Source organism: Tachyglossus aculeatus, chromosome 2, assembly GCF_015852505.1.
Source record: "Tachyglossus aculeatus isolate mTacAcu1 chromosome 2, mTacAcu1.pri, whole genome shotgun sequence".
In the NCBI taxonomy this organism is placed as follows: Eukaryota; Metazoa; Chordata; class Mammalia; order Monotremata; family Tachyglossidae; genus Tachyglossus; species Tachyglossus aculeatus.
Window position 1 is genome coordinate 71,480,770 of NC_052067.1, and position 21,233 is coordinate 71,502,002.

The 21,233-nt window shown below is 42.6% G+C and overlaps 1 protein-coding gene across 1 annotated transcript in view; it reads right to left on the reverse strand.

The window, feature by feature from the left end:
• The window catches only part of ADGB (androglobin), a 178,836-nt gene that overhangs the window by 91,920 nt on the left and 65,683 nt on the right, over window positions 1-21,233 (reverse strand). Inside the window, exons 11-13 of the mRNA XM_038768913.1 lie at window positions 13,059-13,233; window positions 10,081-10,171; window positions 501-645 (exon numbers count right to left, since the gene is read on the reverse strand). Of these exons, the coding sequence (XP_038624841.1) occupies window positions 501-645; window positions 10,081-10,171; window positions 13,059-13,233 (411 nt within the window). The remainder of the gene's footprint in view (window positions 1-500; window positions 646-10,080; window positions 10,172-13,058; window positions 13,234-21,233) is intronic.

Sequence of the window (21,233 nt, forward strand, 5' to 3'; positions counted from 1 at the left end):
TAGATTTATTGAGAGGTAGTATAGCTTACTGGAAAAAGCTTGGGAGTGACAATCATGAGAACTGGGTTTTAGTCTGATCTTCACCATTTACTTCCTGTGTGACCTTGGCCAAGTCACCAAAATGCTCTATGCCTCAGTTACCTCATCTATAAAATGGGGATGAAATATCTGTTTTCCTCTTAAGACTGTGAGTGAGCCCCATGTGGTACAGATACTGTGCCCAATCTAATTACCATGTATGGACCCCGACATTGCTTGGCTCATAGAATGTACAGAAAGAAAGATCTGAATTCCATCATTATTATTACTACTATTAGAAAATGCTAACAAGGACAAGAAAGGACATCAGCATGATTTTAAAATGAATAGTCACTGGGTTGACAAATACAGAAGTAGTAAACTTGAGCATATTAAATAAAGCCTTTATTCTTAAGGAATAATCCCTTTCTATATAGCACTTTGTAAAGGCCAAATGTATTTTGAAATAGTAAAATCATTACCTGAGAACCATTTTGTCCACTCAAAATCTTCCCAATCTGGTTCAGATCTACAAGATTGTCCATTATACTTTCATCACTTTCAGTCACGGAAGGCAAATGAGACAGGGGAAGAAGCCCCTTCTTAATAATGGATTTTTGGAAACAGCTAATGAAAAAAAAATATGACAGTTAGTTTACAGTGATCCAGTTTCATAGTTCAATGAACACTTGTTTGTTACGATCTGGGTTCAAATCCCAGCTCTGCCACATGTCTGCTTTGTGACCTTGGTTAAGTCATTTCACTTATTTGTGCCTCAGTTACCTAATCTGTAAAATGGGGATTAAGATTGCGAGCCCCATGTGGGACATGGACTGTGTCCAACTTTATTACCTTGTATCTACCACAAATACCATAAAAAACCCAAAAAACTTGTTTTTGAGCATCAAGAACAATAACAGGGCAAATTTGCATTTCATTACTACCACTCCTGCACATGTATTTATAAATATTTGTTAATGTGATTATTCTCTATTTTTCTGAACAAGTAATCTGTAGGTTTTCCAGCATTTACCACAGTGCTTTACACACAGTAAGTGCTCAATAAATACAACTTAATGAATTTAAGAATCTATAATTACTTGCTAAACCTGCAATGAATATACTTTTAAAAACATTGTATTTCCTTTTCTTTTGAGAGCACAACAGTGTCTGCTGATCCAGAGGGCACAGAGACATATTCTGTTGCATGGCTATAAGGTGTTCCCTGAATCCTTCCAATCATCTCCCAGTGGCTGCTGCTGATCACGGGGACTCCAAACTAACCAATACTAGAAAAAACAAACACAAGTGCATGCCCTATTGGAAAAGGGATACACCCTTTAAGGACCGTCTCTATATGTTGCTGACTTGTACTTCCCAAGCGCTTAGTACAGTGCTCTGCACACAGTAAGCGCTCAATAAATACGATTGAATGAATTGAGCACTTAATGTGTGCAGAGCATTCATTCATTCAATCATATTTATTGAGCGCTTACTGTGTGCAGAAATACGATTGAATGAATTGAGCACTTAATGTGTGAAGAGCATTCATTCATTCAATCATATTTATTGAGCACTTACTGTGTGCAGAGTACTGTACTAAGCGCTTGGGAAGTACAAGTCGGCAACATATAGAGACAGTCCCTACCCAACAACAGGCTCACAGTCTAGAAAAACACTAAACTAAATGCCTGGGAGAGTACAATGCAATAATAATAATAATGGCATTTGTTAAGCACTTACTATGTACAAAGCACTGTTCTAAACACTGGCAAGGATACAAATCGATCAGGTTGTCCCACGTGGGGGTCAGAGTCTTAATCCCCATTTTACAGTTGAGGTAACTGAGGCACAGAGAAGTTAAATGACTTGCCCAAGGTCACACAGCTGACAACTGGCGGAGCCAGAATTTGAACCCATGACCTCGGACTCCCAAGCCCGTGCTCTTTCCATTGAGCCACACTTCTTCTCAATAAAGTTGGCAGATATGTTCCCTGCCCACAAAGACTGCAGTGGCTACCAAGGCAACTGCCTGGCAGAGTCTGGTGCTGCAATAAAGCACTGATACTATAAGGTGGTCACTTAAGTGGGTCCCGCATGAAAAACAACCTTTGGAGCCCTTGGCAGTGTGCTAAACCCCCACCTGCCTACTCACTCATTGCCTTCAGGGCTCTAGCAGTAACTCATTTGACAATGATGACAGAGTGTGTCGGGGATGCTAAACAAAGCATTAGCACTCTAAGCAATTCCTTCAATCTGAGAGCTTCATGACAGGTCCAGAGCTCTTCGGACATTTCCTATGGGAGATTCTATCACCTGAATGGAAGTCTCAAGATCATTCAATCGTTGATGAGGCAGCTATGTCATCCTATTCTCCCATTGCCTGGGCAGCAATATAATATGAAAAGGACTAGCAAGATGTCCTAACCATTTTCTGCCTTACCAAATATATAACTGTTCATCAGAGAAAATTGTCTGGTGAACTCTGTTCTTCCACTACAATGAAATACGGAAAATTAATAAAGAGAAAATAATGATGGCACCATGGAATCCATCAATGCAATAAGAGTTTATCCCTCAATGCAAATAATGTGACAGGATGTGTCTGTGCAAATTTTCTTAATGGTATTTGTTAAACGCTTACTATGTGTCAGGCACTATACTAAGCACTGGGGTTGATACAAGGTAATCAGGTTGGATATAATCCATGTCCTTCAAGGGGCTCACAGTCTCATTCCCCATTTTACAGAAGAGGGACCTAAGGCACTGAGAAGTGAAGGGACTTGCCAAGGTCACACAGCAGATAAATAGCAGAGCTGGGATTCGAATCCAGTTCGTTCTGACCCCCAGGCCCGTGCTCTATCCACAAGATGATGCTACTTCCCAACTGACAGTGTGTGTAGGTTACACTTAGTATTTTTCAGGCCCTTGCAGGAATATCCTACGCAAGAAAAGCATCTCATCTTCAGGATTGTTATCCCTGAAAATGAAGTCAGCATGCTCTCTCACTTTTTGTTGCAGCGCCAATGAAGTATCATTTTATCAAAATGTAAAAAGTGTAAAAAAAAAAGAATAAGAAATGACTCTAATCAGCTACCCTTTTGATATAAAAGTGCTTGCCTGGAGCACAGGATAGCATATTTAGTGGAAAATCAATCTATGGTATTTTTTGTGCACTTACTGTTTGCAGAGCACTGTACTAAGAGTTTAGGAGACTGCAGTACAACAAAGTTGCTAGACATGTTCCCTGCACACGAGGAGTTCACTGTCTAGAGGGGGAGACAGGTGTTACAATAAATTAAGGGTATGTATGAAAGTACTGTGGGGCTTAGGTTGGGTGGATATTAAGTGCTTAAAAGTTACAGATCCAAGTTCATAGGTGACACAGAAGGGAGGAGTCAGAGAAAAGACGGTTTAATTGGAGACGGTCTCCTGTAGATGTTGTATTGATGGTCTCCTGTAGATGTTGTATTGATAAGGCTTTGAAGGTGGAGAGAGTGGTGGTCTGTCAGATATGGAGTGGGAGGAAGTTCCAGGCTAGAGGGAGGATATGGATGAGGAGTTGGTGGCAATTTAGATAAGATCAAGGTACAATGAGTTGAAGGGTTGAAGTAGGAAATCAGTGAGGTATTGTAAGATAGGACAAGCTGAGTGCTTTAATGCCAATGGTAAGGAGTTTCTGTTTGATGTGGATGGGCAACCACTGGAGATTCTTGAGGAGTGGGAAGACATGGACTGAATGTTGTTTTTTAGAAAAATGATCCAGGCAGAAGATGGAGTGAAGTATGGACTGGAGTCGGGGAGACAAGAGGCAGGGTGGCCAGCGAGGAGGCTGATGCAGTAGTCAAGGTGAGATATGATAAGTTCTTTGATCAGCATAATAGTAGTTTGGCTTGCAAGGAAAGGGAGGATTTTAGCGATGCTGTGAAGGTGGAACCAACAGGATTTGATGACACTGAATATGTAGGTTAAATGGCAGAGAAGACTTGAAGATAGTGCCAACATTTCAGGATTGCGAGATATGGAGGAGAGCGGTATTAAATATTAAGTTAAATTTCCTGAAACTGTTTTCCAAAAGGGTAGACGTTTCCCAATTACGGAAATTTCTCTGCATTTTTAGCGATTGGGTTTAAAACATTTCTCTGATTTCCCTGGATAGCCACCAGAGGGTAACATACACACACAGAACATGTGGTGGTCTAACTCTATGTGCGAAAGGGAATTCATTCATTCATTCAATCGTATTTATTGAGCACTGACTGTGTGCAGAGCACTGTACTAAGCGCTTGGGAAGTACAAGTTGGCAACATATAGAGACGGTCCCTACCCAACAACGGGCTCACAGTCTAGAAGGGGGAGACAGACAACAAAACAAAACATATTACCAAAATGAAATAAATGGAATGGTAAATATGTACAAGTAAAATAGAGTAGTAATTCTGTACAAACATATATACAGGTGCTGTGGGGAGGGGAAGGAGGTAGGGTGGGGGATGGGGAGGGGGAAAAGAAGGAGGGGGCTTAATCTGGGAATAATAAATATGTAAATCCAGGTTGCTTAAAACAGTTATGGTATACTCTGATGACTGACTGCTATAGAGACAGCGCTTAGAACAGTGCTTTGCACATATTAAGCGCTTAACAAATACCATCATTATTATAAATATAAGTACAATCACTGCTCAGTTCCATCCCCCAAGCTTCAGAGCTGGGCTTCTCAGTTTCTTCCAAGAAACCTTCTTTGGCTTTAAACTAAACTGTAGGTGTGCTTAATTGATATTCTACTTTAATTGGTCAAGCTAAGAATTATGTTGAAGACAAAAATAACTGTTAAACATTTGCAAACTCTCATCACTATTGAATTATTGAACAGCATTCACCAATTGCATGGTAAAATATAAGGGAAAAATGTGGGACTGAGATGTCAAGTTTTTTTTACCACAATCCGAGGTTTAAACAAACGAAACAAGGCACCATGGATGAAACCAAAGTCAAACAATGTATCTTAATGACTATAACAATTCCAGAAGCAAGACACAAAAGAAAAATGATCACTGCCGATAATAAGAAGGGCCAAGTGGTAAACTAACCATCAACTGATATATATATATTATATATGTGTATATATATATATGTATACATATATATATCAAAAGTGACAAGCAAAACAATTAAGTGTACAGGCATATCCAAAATAGAACTGGACTATATTCCTTGAAGATGTACCATGAATGGAAAACATTCCCATGATAAAACCAAAGACTAAGATGTTATTAATTAGGATCTATGCCAGGATGGTTAAATGAATGAGATTTCTTAGCGTGCTATATGCCATAATGATAAACATGACATTGTTTAACCTTTATTAAATTCAAGTATAAATAACTTCATGATCTAGAATAAGTCAGGAGCTGTAATATGAGCTGCCTTTGCAGAAGGTGACAAAAGTAGAAGCTTGTTCAGATGACTGTGGACAGGTAATATGTCCGTTTATTGTTATATTGCACTTTCTCAAGCAGTACGTGCTTTATACACAGTAAGTGCTCAATAAATATGATTAATTGATTGATTGACTATGGAAGTGGTTTTCAATTTCACTGAAAAATTCATTCAAATAAGGCTGAACAGCAGCCTTCTTTTCTCTTTAAGGCATCTTCTAGAAGGCTAACTCCTCTGAGCACTTCTATGACTTTTCATTCGCCACCTCCAATAGGGTCTTCTTCAGTTATATTTATTACTTCATTTTCTTTTCTCAAAACTTTTTAAATCCCAAATTTGTAGTTGGTGGTGGTGGACAAATCTTAATTTCTTCTTCATCTGATCCAACTGCCAAGCCTTCCTGGGTGGTCAAGTTTATTGGCAGTTCTAGTGTTCTTTTTGCTTCTTTCAGCATGCCTGAAAGAGCATGGCCCTGGGAGTTAGGAGACCTGGGTTCTAATCCCAGCTCCACCATTTACCTGGTGAATGATCTTGGAGAATCACTTACCTTTTCTTGCCTCTGTTTTCTTACCGGTAAAATACCTGTTCTTCCTCCTTCTAATCCATGTAGAACAGGGTTGGCTTCTGATTTGCTTATAATGTACCTGAGTGCTTAGTTCAGTTATTGGCACAACTGTGCTAAAAAAAAATTGGCTAAAAAAACTGTGCTAAAAAACCCCACAACTAATATTTTCTTCTGTCTCTTTGTCTTCATGATCTGTTTGAAGTTTCTGGATTGATGATGATGAATAGACCAGCTTCTTAATTCCAATGCACCATGATGCACTATTACAATGCATTATCTGTGGCAAGTGTCTCCCAATTTTCATGGAAGTGAAAAGAGAATGGGAAGCAGCATGGTCTAGTGGAAAAAGCATGTGCTGGGAGTCAGAGGACATGAATTCTAATCCCAGATCCACCACTTGTCTGCTGTAAGTGCTTGGGAGAGTATAATGTAATAGAATTGGTAGACATATTTTTGCCCACAGTGAATTTACAGTCTAAAGGGGGAGACATGCGTTAACATCAATGCATGACAGATATGTACGTAAGTGCTGAGAAAGGGGTAAATAAAGAGTGCAAATCTAAATGTAAAAGTGACACAGAAGGGAGTGGGAGGAAAGGAAATGAGAGTGTTGCTGGATGGAGAGGGAAGGGCAGGTTTCAGTGGTATTGTGAAGGTTGAGCCAACAGGATATGGTGACAGATTGAATATGTGGGTCGAATGAGAGAGATGAGTAAAGGATAATATCAAGGTTATGGGTTTGAGAGACAGGGAGAATGGTGATGCTGTTTACAGTGATGAGAAAGACAGTGGGAGGACAGAGTTTGTGGAGGAAGAAAAGGAGTTCTGTTTTGGACATGTTACTTTGGAGGTGTTGGTAGAATATCCAAGTAGAGGTGTTCTGAAGGCAGGAGGAAATGTGAAACTACAGAGAAGCACCAACATTGCAATCTGGGTGGAGTTCAGTTGATAAAATTCTTCAGGAGACGGTGGAGGAGTACCCCATCAAGTATGTATCTTGCCAGTAATGGAAAATGATGAGATGCCTTGATAATTACTCTACTATGACCTTTTGTGTTTCTTCTTGAAGGGATAATAGACCTGCTACATTACATGACTGCTGAGGTGACTTCCTCATAGTTTTTTTTAATGGAATTTACTAAGAGCTTACTATGTGCAAAGCACTTTTCTAAGTGCTGGTGGGGTTACAAGGTGATCAGGTTGTCCCACGGGGGGCTCACAGTCTTAATCCCCATTTTTCAGATGAGGGAACTGAGGCACAGAGAAGTGAAGTGACTTGCCCGAAGTCACACAGCTGACAAATGGCAGAGGCAGGATTTGAACCCATGACCTCTGACTCCAAAGCCTGTGCTCTCTCCACTGAGCCATTCATTTGCATGTTGGAAGATTTTCTGTATTTTGAGTGGCTTCTTCTTCAACAATTGAAGCCATGTTGAGAACTATGAAATGTCATTACTTTAATATTTCTTCATTGTCTGTGATGAAACTGGAGCAGTATTTCTCTTTTCAATAATATTTGAAATAATATACAGAAGTCCTTGGTTTTCTGGTGGTCTGCATAGCCCTGGATCTCTTCTGCTTTGGCATCCTATGACCTGTTGCACATGTTCCTTATCTTGACTCATGTATCAACCCTTCCTCAATCAATGCTATTTATAGAGCACTTGCTGTGTGCAGAGCACCGTAATCAGTGCTTGGGAGAGGACAATCCAATAGAGTCACGAGTTGCCATAGGGTGTGTCACAAGGTTTTGTTGGTTCAGTAGGTGTTTCACAGCAATTAGGTATTTAATTGCTGAGTCAATCATTTGTACTGTACATTCTTGGAGACTTCACTTGACCATTCCCATTTTCCTACCTAATAGAACGTATATAATATCATGGAGAAATCCCCATTCTTTGTTCATATTGGGGAATTACGTTTTCTATTCCACCATGGCTATTGTGATATTGCCACAGAGCTACTTGGTGGATATCCTTGTTCTTTGGGAGTTTTAAGTCTGGCTCTCTTGGCAGTTGGGAGGCCATATTTCAACACAGTCCTTTCAACACAATAGTTTCAGGCCTCTAATAGCAATAATCTACCTGGCCCTGAAATTCAAGCAGAGAAATCCTAGTCCTCTGAAGTTCCAGCCCTGGGTCATTCTCAGATGTAATATCTCCTGTATTGAGGAAAACATTAAAGGAGCGAAAGGATGCTCTCTTAGATATATCCAATTTTCCAGTTGGATGGGCAAACCAGCCACCAGAAGCACACAGCAATGCTAGAATAGAAAGCCTCAAACCAAAATGCTATTGTAGCTCTGGAGGATTTCCGTCTCAGTGACATCCAACCTTTCACTTGGCTGGGCAAGCTTAGCAGCTGGGATTTGAGAGAGGTCCTTAGAAACAGAGTGACAAGCGGACCCTGAGAAGGAACTGATCTTCCACTGAAGCCACCTTGGGCCCTGCAGCGCCAGACATTACCGTGTCCTAGGAGGCCATCCCATTCTACTTCACCTTCATGCATGAACGAACTTGTTCATCAAGCATGTTCCTTATAGCCTATCTTGAACTGTGGGACTGTAGCTCTCCCTCAATCCAATTATCAAATAAATACTTATTATCCTACTTGGGGCTACCAGAGGTTAGAAAAATCAAGTGATCACTGACTGATACAGGGAGCCCCATCAAGACAAGGATGCTTCATTCCCAGCAGTTTTATATAGCTTTCTAACACTAAACAATTTTCAGTCTTCTCAGGGATTCCTTAGCTTGCTCTGAAAGCGACCCTGGATATTCCTAAATATTTCACTGATGTGACTTTTCCATATGTTCAGGCATCCCCAAACCACTCAGCTATGCAACTCTCCTGTGTTCTCACTTCTGCTTATTGTTTGGGGCTTTTTTTCATGGTATTTGTTAAGCATTTACCATGTGTTGGGCACTGTACTAAGCACTGGGGTAGATACAAGCTACTCCAGTTGGATACAGTCCATGTCCCACATGGAGCTTGCAGACTTAATCCCCATTTTACAGATGAGGTATCTGAGGAATAGAGAGTGACTTGCCCAAGATCACTCAGCCGACAAGTGGCAGAGCCACGATTCGAACGTGGGTCCTTCTGACTCCTAAACTCATGCTCTATCGACTAAGCCACTCTGCTGCTCATCTCAATCTCACAGTGGTTTTATGTGTCTACAGGACTCTGGAAGTAATGATCATTTGGGGGTCTGTTAGGCTTTTACTTTCCCCTGTGTAACTTTTCCTCTGAAACCAAGTTTCATAACAAGAAACAAAGGATCTCAGGGAACTGCCTCATAACATTTCCAACAGAACATTTAAACATTAAAAATCATTTGCTGTGAATTATCCGGTCTTCATAATTTAAGAGGGACAAACGGAAAGTATAAATCCAGTCAACCCCAAACCTCTTAAGGCATTTAAAGTTGCAACGGTTTAGTAAAATGTTCATTTTCACCATATATTTTTGGTAACTACCTGTTAATTAAATCACAAGAAACTAAATTAGAGGCTGTCATAGAAACCCAGGAAATTTAGCCTGTCAACTCTTGACAGATAGATGAGATAAGCTAAGAAAAAATCTCCAACATTATAAATTAGAAATATACTGTAGACTCCACTAATATATATGTATGACAATATTTTTCTCTACTTTAAATGGCAAATTACTGCATAGGAAATGGAATCTTATTTTACAATACACTTTACACAAGTGTTCTTAATTAAAGTAGGAAATCACAATCTAAATTTTTAAGTTATCCCATAAAAGTAGAAATTTGAGACTTTTAAAATCATCCTGAAATCTGATCATAAAATATGTGCGTGAAACTTAACATCAAAATGTCAGAACCCAGAAAGTTGAAGGCAAGTCTCCAAAAGTGCCTCCAGTACAGTGCCATGCCCAAATGGGCATTTCATCTGATTATTATGGCAAAAAAATCACGACAGTACAATACTACCTTGTTGATGATAGAATATCTTTAAGAAAACCATCTATTGGAAAAATATGTATTTTCAAAAGGGCATTTTTATCTCAAAAGAGAACAGCATACTTACGTTTTTGATGGGATTGGAATAGAATGAATCCTAAAATTCAAAAATGGGCTGGAAATTTCAACAAACTGATCAGGTTTCTTTATTATTTGTTCTGAAAGGAAGGAATAAAGGAATATAGTAAGAAAATATCTCATTAAAAATGCCCTCGGGGGTCCCTTCAGTCCTAAGATTTATATATCATGCAGTAATGATAATAATAATTTTGGTATTTGTCAGGCACTTACTAGATTTCAGGCTCAATACTAAACACTGGGAAAGATATATCTAAATCTGAGTGGTTACAGTCCCTGTTCCACACACGGCTAACAGTCTAAGTGGGAGGAAGAACACGTTTGGAATCCCCATTTTACAAGCAAGGAAACTGAGACACAGAAAAGTTAAGTGACATGACTGAGGTCACACAGCAGACAAGGGGTGGAACTGGATGATTTGGATGATTAGAACTCAGTTCCTCTGACTCCCGGGCCTGTGGCCAGTATTTTCCTCAGGTGAATTCAAAAATAAAACAAAATAAAGCCACCCAAAATGAGACATAACCATTTGGAATAATATCTGATATGTGTTTAATAAATTAATCCCTAATCACTTCATTCACTCCATGGCAGCAGTACTTCGGGGTGACATATTTCCCGCCACATAAGCCACAACCCTCACTCCCTCCCACCCCTACACAGATTATAATATCATATTATGTTAAACAAAAAAGAGCTATGCGCTGTAATAATAGTGATGATGGTTATAGTATTTTTTATGCACTATGTGCCAAGCACTGTACTAAGTGCTGGGGTGGATATTAGATAAACAATTCAGACACAGTCCCTATCCCACATGGAGCTCACAGTCTAAGAAGGAGGGAGAAGAGATGAGGGAACTGGGGCCCAGAGAAGTTAAGTGATTTGCCTGAGGTCACCCAGCAGGCAAGTGGCAGAGATGGAATTAGAACCCAGGGCCTCCAACTCATAGACCCATGCTCTTTTCATTAGGCCAAGGGGAATCCAACCCTGATCAAGTCTGTCTGACAGTGAAATATTTGAAGTTCAGCCTGCTTGAACCCAAATGTTTGTATTTTCAAGTTTCCTACCAGCAACTCCATCATTTGTGATGCCTGCGCTCCCATGGTCCTGTCTTTGGTAGCCAAGGCAGCTATAGTAGACAAATAAATACACATTAACTGATCATTGTTTTTGGTTTCATGTTCCTCCTGATGTAGCTGAGAAAGTGGTAGCATGTTCAAGTGGAAAGAGATGGGTCCCAGAATCAGGAAACCTGAGTTCAGGTCCCAAGGGTTTCACTGCCGCTGCTCTGCTGTGTGACCTTAGCCTACATGGTTTCATTTAACCACCCTGTGCCTCAAGTTTCCTAATCAGGTCAATGGGATTAATGCCTACCTCTCCCTAGATGAGATGACTGTTGTGAAAGCGCTTTGAAGAAATAATAATGATGGCATTTATTAAGTGCTTACTATGTGCAAATCACTGTTCTAAGTGCTGGGGAGGATAAAAGGTGATCAGATTGTCCCAAGTAGGGCTCACAGTCTTTATCCCCATTTTACAGATGAGGTAACTGAGGCACAGAGAAGTTAAGTGACTCACCCAAAGTCACATAGCTGACAATTGCCAGAGCCAGGATTTGAACCCATGACCTCTGACTCCCAAGCCCGTGCTCTTTCCATTGAGCAACACTGCTTCTGATGCACAAATTTACACTGTAAACTCTAGATCAAAAGCTTATGGGCAAAACGTTTCCACTTATTCTATCGCATTGTACTCTCCCAAGCACTTAGTTCAGTGCTCTGCACATAGTAAGCGCTCAGCAAATATGATTTAAAAAATCAAGATCAACTAATTAAAAATTAATTAAAATTAATTAAATTAAATTAATTAAAATTAATTAAAAATCAATTAATTATGAGCCTAGCAGGGAAATGAAACAAAATCAGAAATCATTTTAGTTCAGCCACACAAGTTGGTGCCCCACTCTCAAGAGCTCTGCACTGCTGGGATATTCACAGTTGGTCATGTTCCCCCCTGGTTACATAACATATGCAAGCGCTCAATAAATACGATTGAATGAATGAATGAATATTCTCTCGACTGCTTCCTAGAAAAGTATTTCCAGAGTGAAGCATATGCTGTTACAGCTGCTGTTATCATGTCAGTGAAATAGATCTCAGTATCATTGATCTGTGGTCATTGTCGATACCTCCACTATATCAGGCTAGATTTACACATTGAGAGATTTATCGGGCTACTTTAATTTGTCAAGGTTCTCTGCATGGTACTGTGGATACAGCACAGGACTGGGAATCAGAAGGTCATGGGTTCTAATCTTGGCTCTGCCACTTGTCTGCTGTGTGGCCTTGGGCAAGTCACTTAACTTCTCAGTGCCTCAGTTACCTCATCTGTATATGGGGATTAAGACTGTGAGCCCCATGTGGGATAGGGACTGTGTCCAACCCGATTTGCTGGTATCCACCCCAATGCTTAGTACAGTGCCTGGCACGTAGTAAGCGCTTAACAAATATCACAATTATTATTTGTGGCTTAGTGGATAGAGCACAGGCCTGGGAGTCAGAAGGTCATGGGTTCTAATCCTGGGTCCACCACATCCGCTGTGTGACCTTGGGCAAATCACTTTACTTCTCTGAGCTTCAATGATCTAATCTGTAAAATGAGGATTAAGAGTGTGAACCCTATGTGGGACAGAGACTTGTATCCAACCTAACTTGTATCTACTCCAGAGCTTAGAAGAGTGTTGGCACATAGTAAGCACTTAACTAGTACCATAATTATTACTATTAATTGTTATTATAACAGGATGTCTTGCCTTTCAAAATCAGAAAATATAGGACTAAACTACAGTCAATGTGGGAAAAGTTAAAAGTAAATGTAATATAATCCTAAGAAGGGCATACCATCCCAAGCCACCTTGAGGACTTTAGATTGTAGAAGAAATACTTTTTTGGAATATGTACAAACCTTGGGCTTCATCTGTCACAACAGTCTCTTTTTTAGGGCGGATTAACTTCCACGGAGGCACAGGTTGAGGTTTCGGTGGTGCTATAATTGGACAGGATCTAGTTCTAGTCACCAGCACAGGATGGCTAAATATATGGGAAAGTCCATATTCCCTAAGCTTCTCAGCAGAATCTGCCTAAAAGATACAGTAAAGACAAAATAATGACTCAGCCTGAAACAATAAAAAAAAGCAATTGAAAATATATTGATTTGCAACATTCTGAATAAGTTAATGTGATTTGTACGCATTTAAAAAGACAACACAGTTTTGTCACTCCTGCTGCAGCTGCCACTATGGAAACTCCTGTCAGCTGCAAACACAGCTCAGTGACAACCTTTCTTATCTTATTATAAAAATACAACTTTAATAATAATAATAATGATGGCATTTGGTAAGCGCTTACTATGTGCAAAGCACTGTTCTAAGCACTGGGGAGGATACAAGGTAACCAGGTTGGCCCACGTGGGGCTCACAGTCTCAATCCCCATTTTACAGATGAGGGAACTGAGGCACAGAGAAGTGAAGTGACTTGCCATTGCACTGGGAGGAGGGGGGTATCCAGTCTGATAGAGGAGATCGGATGGGGGACTGAGAGACAGACGGAAACATATTCTCTCTCTCTCTCTCTCCACAAAACACAACACACACACACACACACACAATTAACTACAATTTGTTACGCTCACTGCTGGGCATGGCTGAGATAACCTCTAGCAGGGTTTAGGCAGCACTGGGTGAGGCCCTGCTCACTATGACACTGGGGGACCACCTCCCCTTCTCCCCCAACCAGTCACTTCTCCATGCTGTATTTTGCTAAGTGTTTAGTACAGGGCAGTGCACTCAGTGGGCGCTCAATAAATACCACCTTCTGCAACTCATTCTACTTCCTAGCCTCAGGAGTCGCAATAATGACGATTCTTCTTATGTGCTCACTCACTATATGCCAAGCACTGTGCGAAGAACTGGGATAGCAAATTATCAAATCAGACAGCTCCTCCCACACAGGCCTCATGGAGACAACAGAAGAGATTTTAATCACCGTTCCCCAGGTGAAGAAACTAAGGCACGGCAAGATGACTTGCACAAGGTCACACAACGGGCAAGTCAGTGGTGAGCGTGGGACTAGAACCCAGATCTCCCGACTCTCAGTCCTGTGCTCTTCCCACCAGGCCAAGCCACCTCACAACTTAGAAAGCGACACATTTTCATTTGCTCACTCTGCGGCTTAATATTGAAACACCTGAAACTCTTCCTGTTACACCCTTTTACCTGCGCTGTTTGTAGTTGACTCTTGCCTGATTTTGTCTCCTAAATTGTAAGTTCCTGGATGGCAGGGAATACCCACCATGCCTCGGCTTTACTCTGCCAAGAGCCAAGCACAGTGTTCCGCACGTGGTGCTTATTGGCCCCTCAAGCCAACAGAGAGTCGGGCGCGTCCGGCATGGGACCACTCCGAGTTATTGCCCGGTGACTCCATCCAATTCCTCGTGAACCCGGCACTGAAGCCGGGAGCCCAGGGCCCCAGGAAAGGAGGGGCCGAGGCTGGCCGGAGAGTCTCGATGTAAGGGGTGTGGAGAAGGGGAGGGAGGGGTGTCAGGGGTCGCGCTCTCACTTTGGGTAAGAGTGTTCAAGCCATGCCCTTCCCTGTGCATTCTTCTGGCATCTCCTAGTCAAGGGCTTATTAAGAAAACAAACAAAAAGCCTGCAAAAGTTTTAAATAAAACTTGTTAATTATCCCCCAAATGAGGGTTTCCTAACACACAAAAATAATTAATGGATACAAGTGAGCACCAGAGTCCTATTTCGTAATATCACCACAAGAACTACAAAATGTGATGAACTGCTTTCCTGTAATAATAATAATTATGGTACTTGTTAAGCACTTACTTTGTGCCAAGCACTGTTCTAAGTGCTGGGGTAGATACAAGGTAATCAGGTTGTCCCACATGGGGCTCACAGTCTTAATCCCCATTTTACAGATGGGGTAACTGAGGCGTGGGGAAGTTAAGTGACCTGCCTAAGTCGCACAGCTGATAATTGGAGGAACCAGGATTAGAACCCACATCCTCTGACTCCCAAGCTCATGCTCTTTCCACTAAGCCACGCTGATTCTGTAGAGATTTGTAGGTTGGAGTGATGGCTGGCAAGACTGGTTCTTGGGTTCCTGAAAACCAAGAGTCTTTCCCTGACTTGTTCCCTTTAGTCATCTCCCCCTCCCAGCCCCGTAACACTTATGTACTTATCTATAATTTATTTATTTATATTCATTCATTTATTCATTCAATCGTATTTATTGAATGCTTACTGTGTGCAGAACACTGCCTTAAGTGCTTGGAAGAGTACAATATAACAACAGATACAGTCACATTCCCTGCCCACAATGAGCTTACAGTTCAGAGGTGGGAGACAGACACTCATGTAAAAAAAATTAATTACAAATGTGTACAGAAGTGCTGTGGGCCTGAGAGTGGGGGATGAACAATGGGAGCAAGTCAGGGTGACAAAGAATGGAGTGGGAGAAAAGGCAAGGGGGATTTAGTCAGGGAAGACCTCTTGGAGACAGACACATCATTAATGTCTGTCTCTCCCTCTAGACTTTAAGCTTGTTGTGGGCAGGGAATGTGCTTGTTATATTGTATTCTCTCAAGCACTTAGTACAGTGCTCTGTGCACAGCAAGGACTAAATAAATGATTGAATGAATGACCAAAGAACTGGAGGCCGCTGAACTTGGGGAGTGGTCCTAGAGTTGGTTTTAGAGTTGTTGATACCAATGAAAGGCCAGGAGGAAGTAGCACAAGCTCCTAGGTCCAGCGTGTTCTGTCCCCTTGACATAGCAGCAGGCCCCACCAACCAACCTGCTCGCCTTCTTGTCTCTCAGGAATGATCTTAACTGATGTCTGTCTGACATCCCTTACACACAGAGAATGCCATTTTCCCTCCTCAAAATTGGCGTATAAATGTAGATTCAATATTTATTCATATATTTAAGTCAAGTCCTGCGGTCAAGCAGTGGAAAGAGCACAGGAGGGCTAGATACTATGCCACCAAGCCATGAAGGCATCTGACCAGGAAATCATATAAGGTGTTCCTCGGGGAGGACAAGCCCAGCAGCATCCCTGAAATTAGCTGGCTCATATGGGCACTGAAGACTGTAGAATTTACTGAGGCAACTGCCTGATGGATTCTGGAACTAAGCACAGAATCATCACTAAATTGGTCATTTTGGCTAAAAATGGGTACTGCACATTTAAAAAAAAAACCACACTTTGCATACACATTGCAATGTGCTGTATCCCTACATACAAACTCACTAACTAGTGCTCGAGCAGGAATACATTTGGCAAGTGCTATGCAAACCATGATATGATTACTAATATGAGATGCTATGCTCCTAAACATAGCTATGAATAACAGCAGGATATCTAAACAGCTACTGTATGCGGAGCTGAAATTAGGAAATCCATCACCAAAACCTGCCAGTCTCACCTCCACAACATTGCCAAGATCCGCCCTTTCCTCTCCATCCAAACTGCTACCTTGCTGGTTCAATCCCTCATCGTATCCCACAGTCTTTTAGACTGTGAGCCCACCTTTTAGACTGTGAGCCCACCTTTTAGACTGTGAGCCCACTGTTGGGTAGGGACTGTCTCTATGTGATGCCAATTTGTACTTCCCAAGTGCTTAGTACAGTGCTCTGCACATAGTAAGCGCTCAATAAATACGATTGATTGATTGATTGATTGATCCCTACTGGATTACTGCATCAGCCTCCTCTCTGATCTCCCATCCTCCTGTCTCTCCCCACTTCAGTCTATATTTCACTCTGCTGCCCACTTTATCTGTGTACAGAAACGCTCTGGGCATGTTACTCCCCTCCTCAAAAATCTCCAGTGGTTGCCTGTCAACCTACACACCAGGCAAAAACTCCTCACTCTCAGCTTCAAGGCTTTCCATCACCTCTCCCCCTCCTACCTCACCTCCCTTCTTTCCTTCTACAGCCCAGCCCGCACCTTCCGCTCCTCTGCCGCTAACCTCCTCACTGTGCCTCGTTCTCACCTGTCCCACCATCAACCCCCAGCCCACGTCCTCCCCCTGGCCTGGAATGCCCTCCACACATCTGCCAAGCTAGCTCTCTTCCTCCCTTCAAAGCCCTCCTGAGAGCTCACTTCCTCCAGGAGGCCTTCCCAGAAGGAGCCCCCTTTTTCCTCTCCGCCTCTTCATCCCCCCCGCCCTACCTCCTTCCCCTCCCCACAGCATTTGTATATATTTGTACAGATTTATTATTTTATTTATTTTAATGTTGCCGACTTGTACTTCCCAAGCGCTTAGTACAGTGCTCTGCACACAGTAAGTGCTCAATAAATACAATTGAATGAATGAATGAATGGGAAGCAAAAGCTAGGAGGCAAAAGGGAGAACACACCAAGGACAGCCTTTTTGAGTGTCCAATGTGGCCTGGACTGTGTGTTTCACATTGGCCTTTTTATCCACACATGCCCTCCTAGGTGAATTTCACCACTGCTGGTGTCTTCTTTGAAAACAAAAGGCAAGTATATATATATATAATATAATAATTTCCCTTGACGTTAGCCCTGAAGTCTCAGGAAAGGGGCTCTTCTCTCAATCTTGACAGGAAACTCTATCATATATTTCATCCTGACATTCTTACCACAACCTGCTACATCCTTGCTCCCACTATTTGTCAGTGTTCATGCCTGCTTGCCTCACCCATGATGATGATGATGATGGCACTTGTTAAGTGCTTATTATGTGCCAAGCACTGTTCTAAATGCTGAGGTAGACACAAGGTAATCAAGTTGTCCCACGTGGGGCTCACAGTCTTAATCCCTATTTTCCAGATGAGGTAACTGAGGCCCAGAGAAGTTAAGTGACTTGCCCAAAGTCACACAGCTGATCAGTGGCAGAGTCGGGATTAGAACCCATGACCTCTGACTCCCAAGTTAAGCGGTTACCTCTTTCCACTATGCCACACTGCTTCCCCGACCTGCAGGGTCCTTGAGGGCAGGAACTGTGTCTTTTACATTGGTGTTTTTTCCAAATGTTATAGTACAGTGCTTAGTACTTAGTAGGCACCCAAAAGGCACTGATTGAGATGGTTCCACCAAAGGGCAGAAGCATCAACCTGCCACATTATTTCAACAAGCACTGAGGTGAAGAAACGCCCACTAGAATGTGCCCTACATAAATTTATAGATTTCTAACTCAAAGAGAGATACAACAATATTTCTTATATCTAAAGATGCATCCCACTCCTACTTTTATCCTTTCATTTCTCATAAGCCAATCAGTATTGGTGCAATAGAGCCTTCAAACTAAAATTTTCCAAAATGCTGAGGGTAAAGGAGTTATTGGCATTATTCATTGAGGCAAAACCTCAGCCTGGTATAAGAAGATATTGTACTAGAGACACTAATTTGGGATGTTAATATGAAATCCCAAGGCCATTAAATTCTCATAGCATTATTCATCAGATGAAAGTGATCTACAGCCCAAGAGTTAAGTCTACATAAAACATTCTCCCTGCAATTTCAATCAGATATATCACCCTGCCTCACACTGTTGTGCATTAAGGAAAATGATTTAAAACACAAATATAAATTGCTGTATAAATACTGAAAAATAGCAGTGATAAAGAGTAGCCTTGCTGCCAGTTGCACACAACTTTGGCATTGATTTTAAAGCAGTTGCCAATCTCCTGTATTTGATAAATACTCAAGAACCGCAGAAGGTTTAAAAATAAATTTCTCTCTTCTAGTTAGTTATGGTATTTTTTAAGTATATACTTTACGCCCAGCACTGTGCTAAGCAGTGGGGTATATAAAAACATGATTGATCAAACCCAGTCCCTGTACCATATGGGACATGTAATATAGACAGGGGTAGGCAGATAAAGGCAATGGTAACAATGGATTGCAGTTAAGCAGTGTGGGCTAGTGGATAGAGCCCAAGCCTGAGAGTCAGAAGGACCTGGGTTCTAAAACTGGCTCCACCACTTGTCTGCTGTGTGACCTTGGGGAAGTCACTTCCTTTCTCTGGGCCTCAGTTACCTCATTTGTAAACTGGGATTAAGACTGAGCCCCATGTGGGACATGGACTCTGTCCAACCTGATGTATCTACCTCAGCACTTAGAACAGCGCCTAGCAAGTGAGTCTACAAACTGCTACTGGTTTAGGTAATAGTCCAGTTACAAATCAGAGCTTGGCAACCTTTCCGCACAGAAAAGCCAAACAAAATGAAACCCTTGATCAGAACCATTTGTAGAAAACCTTGACCAGATGGTTCACTACAAGTTAATCACATAATCCAAATACACATTAATGTAGGTTATTTCATTGTGAATCTAATGGATTTTAATTTTCCATTCCCACAATGCTTATTCAATTCAGGCTGCTCCATATTAACCCTCTCCCAAGGGAGCCAGGGCTCTTCAGCCCCACATGTTGGTGTCATGTCATGCAGTGCAAGGCATAATATGATGATGTCATTTCCTTGCATGGCTGCTTTGCATCAAGAACTGTACCCAGCAACAGTTGTCGATTCCAGTAAGGGAAGGGGAGAGCAGGGGAGGAAGAGGGAAGGAGACGGAAGATCAATGACAAAAGGCAGGGAAGAATGGCGCAATGGGCCAACACTGGCAGAGGTCAGTCTCCCTCACCTCCTATTCTTTCCTCTCCCCTCTCCTCCCCTGCTGTCCCTCCCCCACATTACTGCCAGGCCCACCAGCGAGGGGCAAGAGCACTCCATCCCCGACAGGGGTGGCAAACAGGCCCCTCGGGGCCAGTGAATCTTGCTCTCCCATACTTGGCCCTCTGTTCCCCATAGGGAACAGGATCCTAGAGAGGGCTTTCTAGGACTGGAAGGTAGGGGGTTAAATCTCACCCTGCCCACAGCCTTCTGGCTTCCTCCACTCCCCCAGCTCCAAAAAACTGCTGAGCCTATGGTGGTCTCCAGGGAGGGAGAGGATCCCTCTTCATGAAGAAGCAGGAAATCCTGATCGGTGCAGACCTGGTCATCTGAGTGGTACAGGTCAGGCTACTCATGGGGATTTGGAGTAATTCAGGTCCTCCTGAGATGGAGACTGGAGTCTGGGACCCTCGGGGGGTGGTCAGTAACCCCCTAGGTGGACTGCCTCCCCGCTCCTCGGCCGCTTATCTCCTCACCGTACCTCGTTCTCGCCTGTCCCGCCATCAACCCTTGGCCCACGTCATCCCCCGGGCCTGGAATGCCCTCCCTCTGCCCATCCGCCAAGCTAGCTCTCTTCCTCCCTTCAAGGCCCTATTGAGAGCTCACCTCCTCCAGGAGGCCTTTCCAGACTGAGCCCCTTCCTTCCTCTCCCCCTCGTCCCCCTCTCCATCCCCCACTTCTTACCTCCTTCCCTTCCCCACAGCACCTGTATATATGTATATATGTTTGTACATATTTATTACTCTATTTTACTTGTACATATCTATTCTATTTTATTTTGTTAGTATGTTTGGTTTTGTTCTCTGTCTTCCCCTTTTAGACTGTGAGCCCACTGTTGGGTAGGGACTGTCTCTATATGTTGCCAATTTGTACTTCCCAAGCGCTTAGTACAGTGCTCTGCACATAGTAAGCGCTCAATAAATACGATTGATGATGATGATGATGATGACTGCCTACTGCTGCCCCAGGGTCAGGGGGGCTGTTGTTCTGACGTCTTCTGCCCTCCTTTCCCCACTTCCAGCTGTGATGGGTGCCACACCATCTGCTGAGATGGGTGTGGTGACATGTGTAAGAGCGGTCCTGCGAGCTGTGGGGGTTCAATGGCAGCTCCCTGCTTAGCCCAAGGCCCCAGAGGGCAGGTCTAAGTGCCACTCCTCTCCTTCGAGGCTCAAGAATCATATCTCTTTCCACAAAAAAACAAGCTATGCCTCCCGGGCCATACGTTGCTAACCCCTGTTATAAACCACTGCAGCCTCCTCAGGGTTCTGGAGGCTGTGGAGGAAGCTTCTGTCCCCAAGTGTTCTGTGGCACTGGGAGAGGCTGGTCCAGATGGCGGTTGCAGACACCAGAGGCCCGGATATTAGGGGGCTCCAAGCTAAGTGGGACTGACTCAGCCCTGGAGCCACAGTCACAGGCTTCCCAACTTTC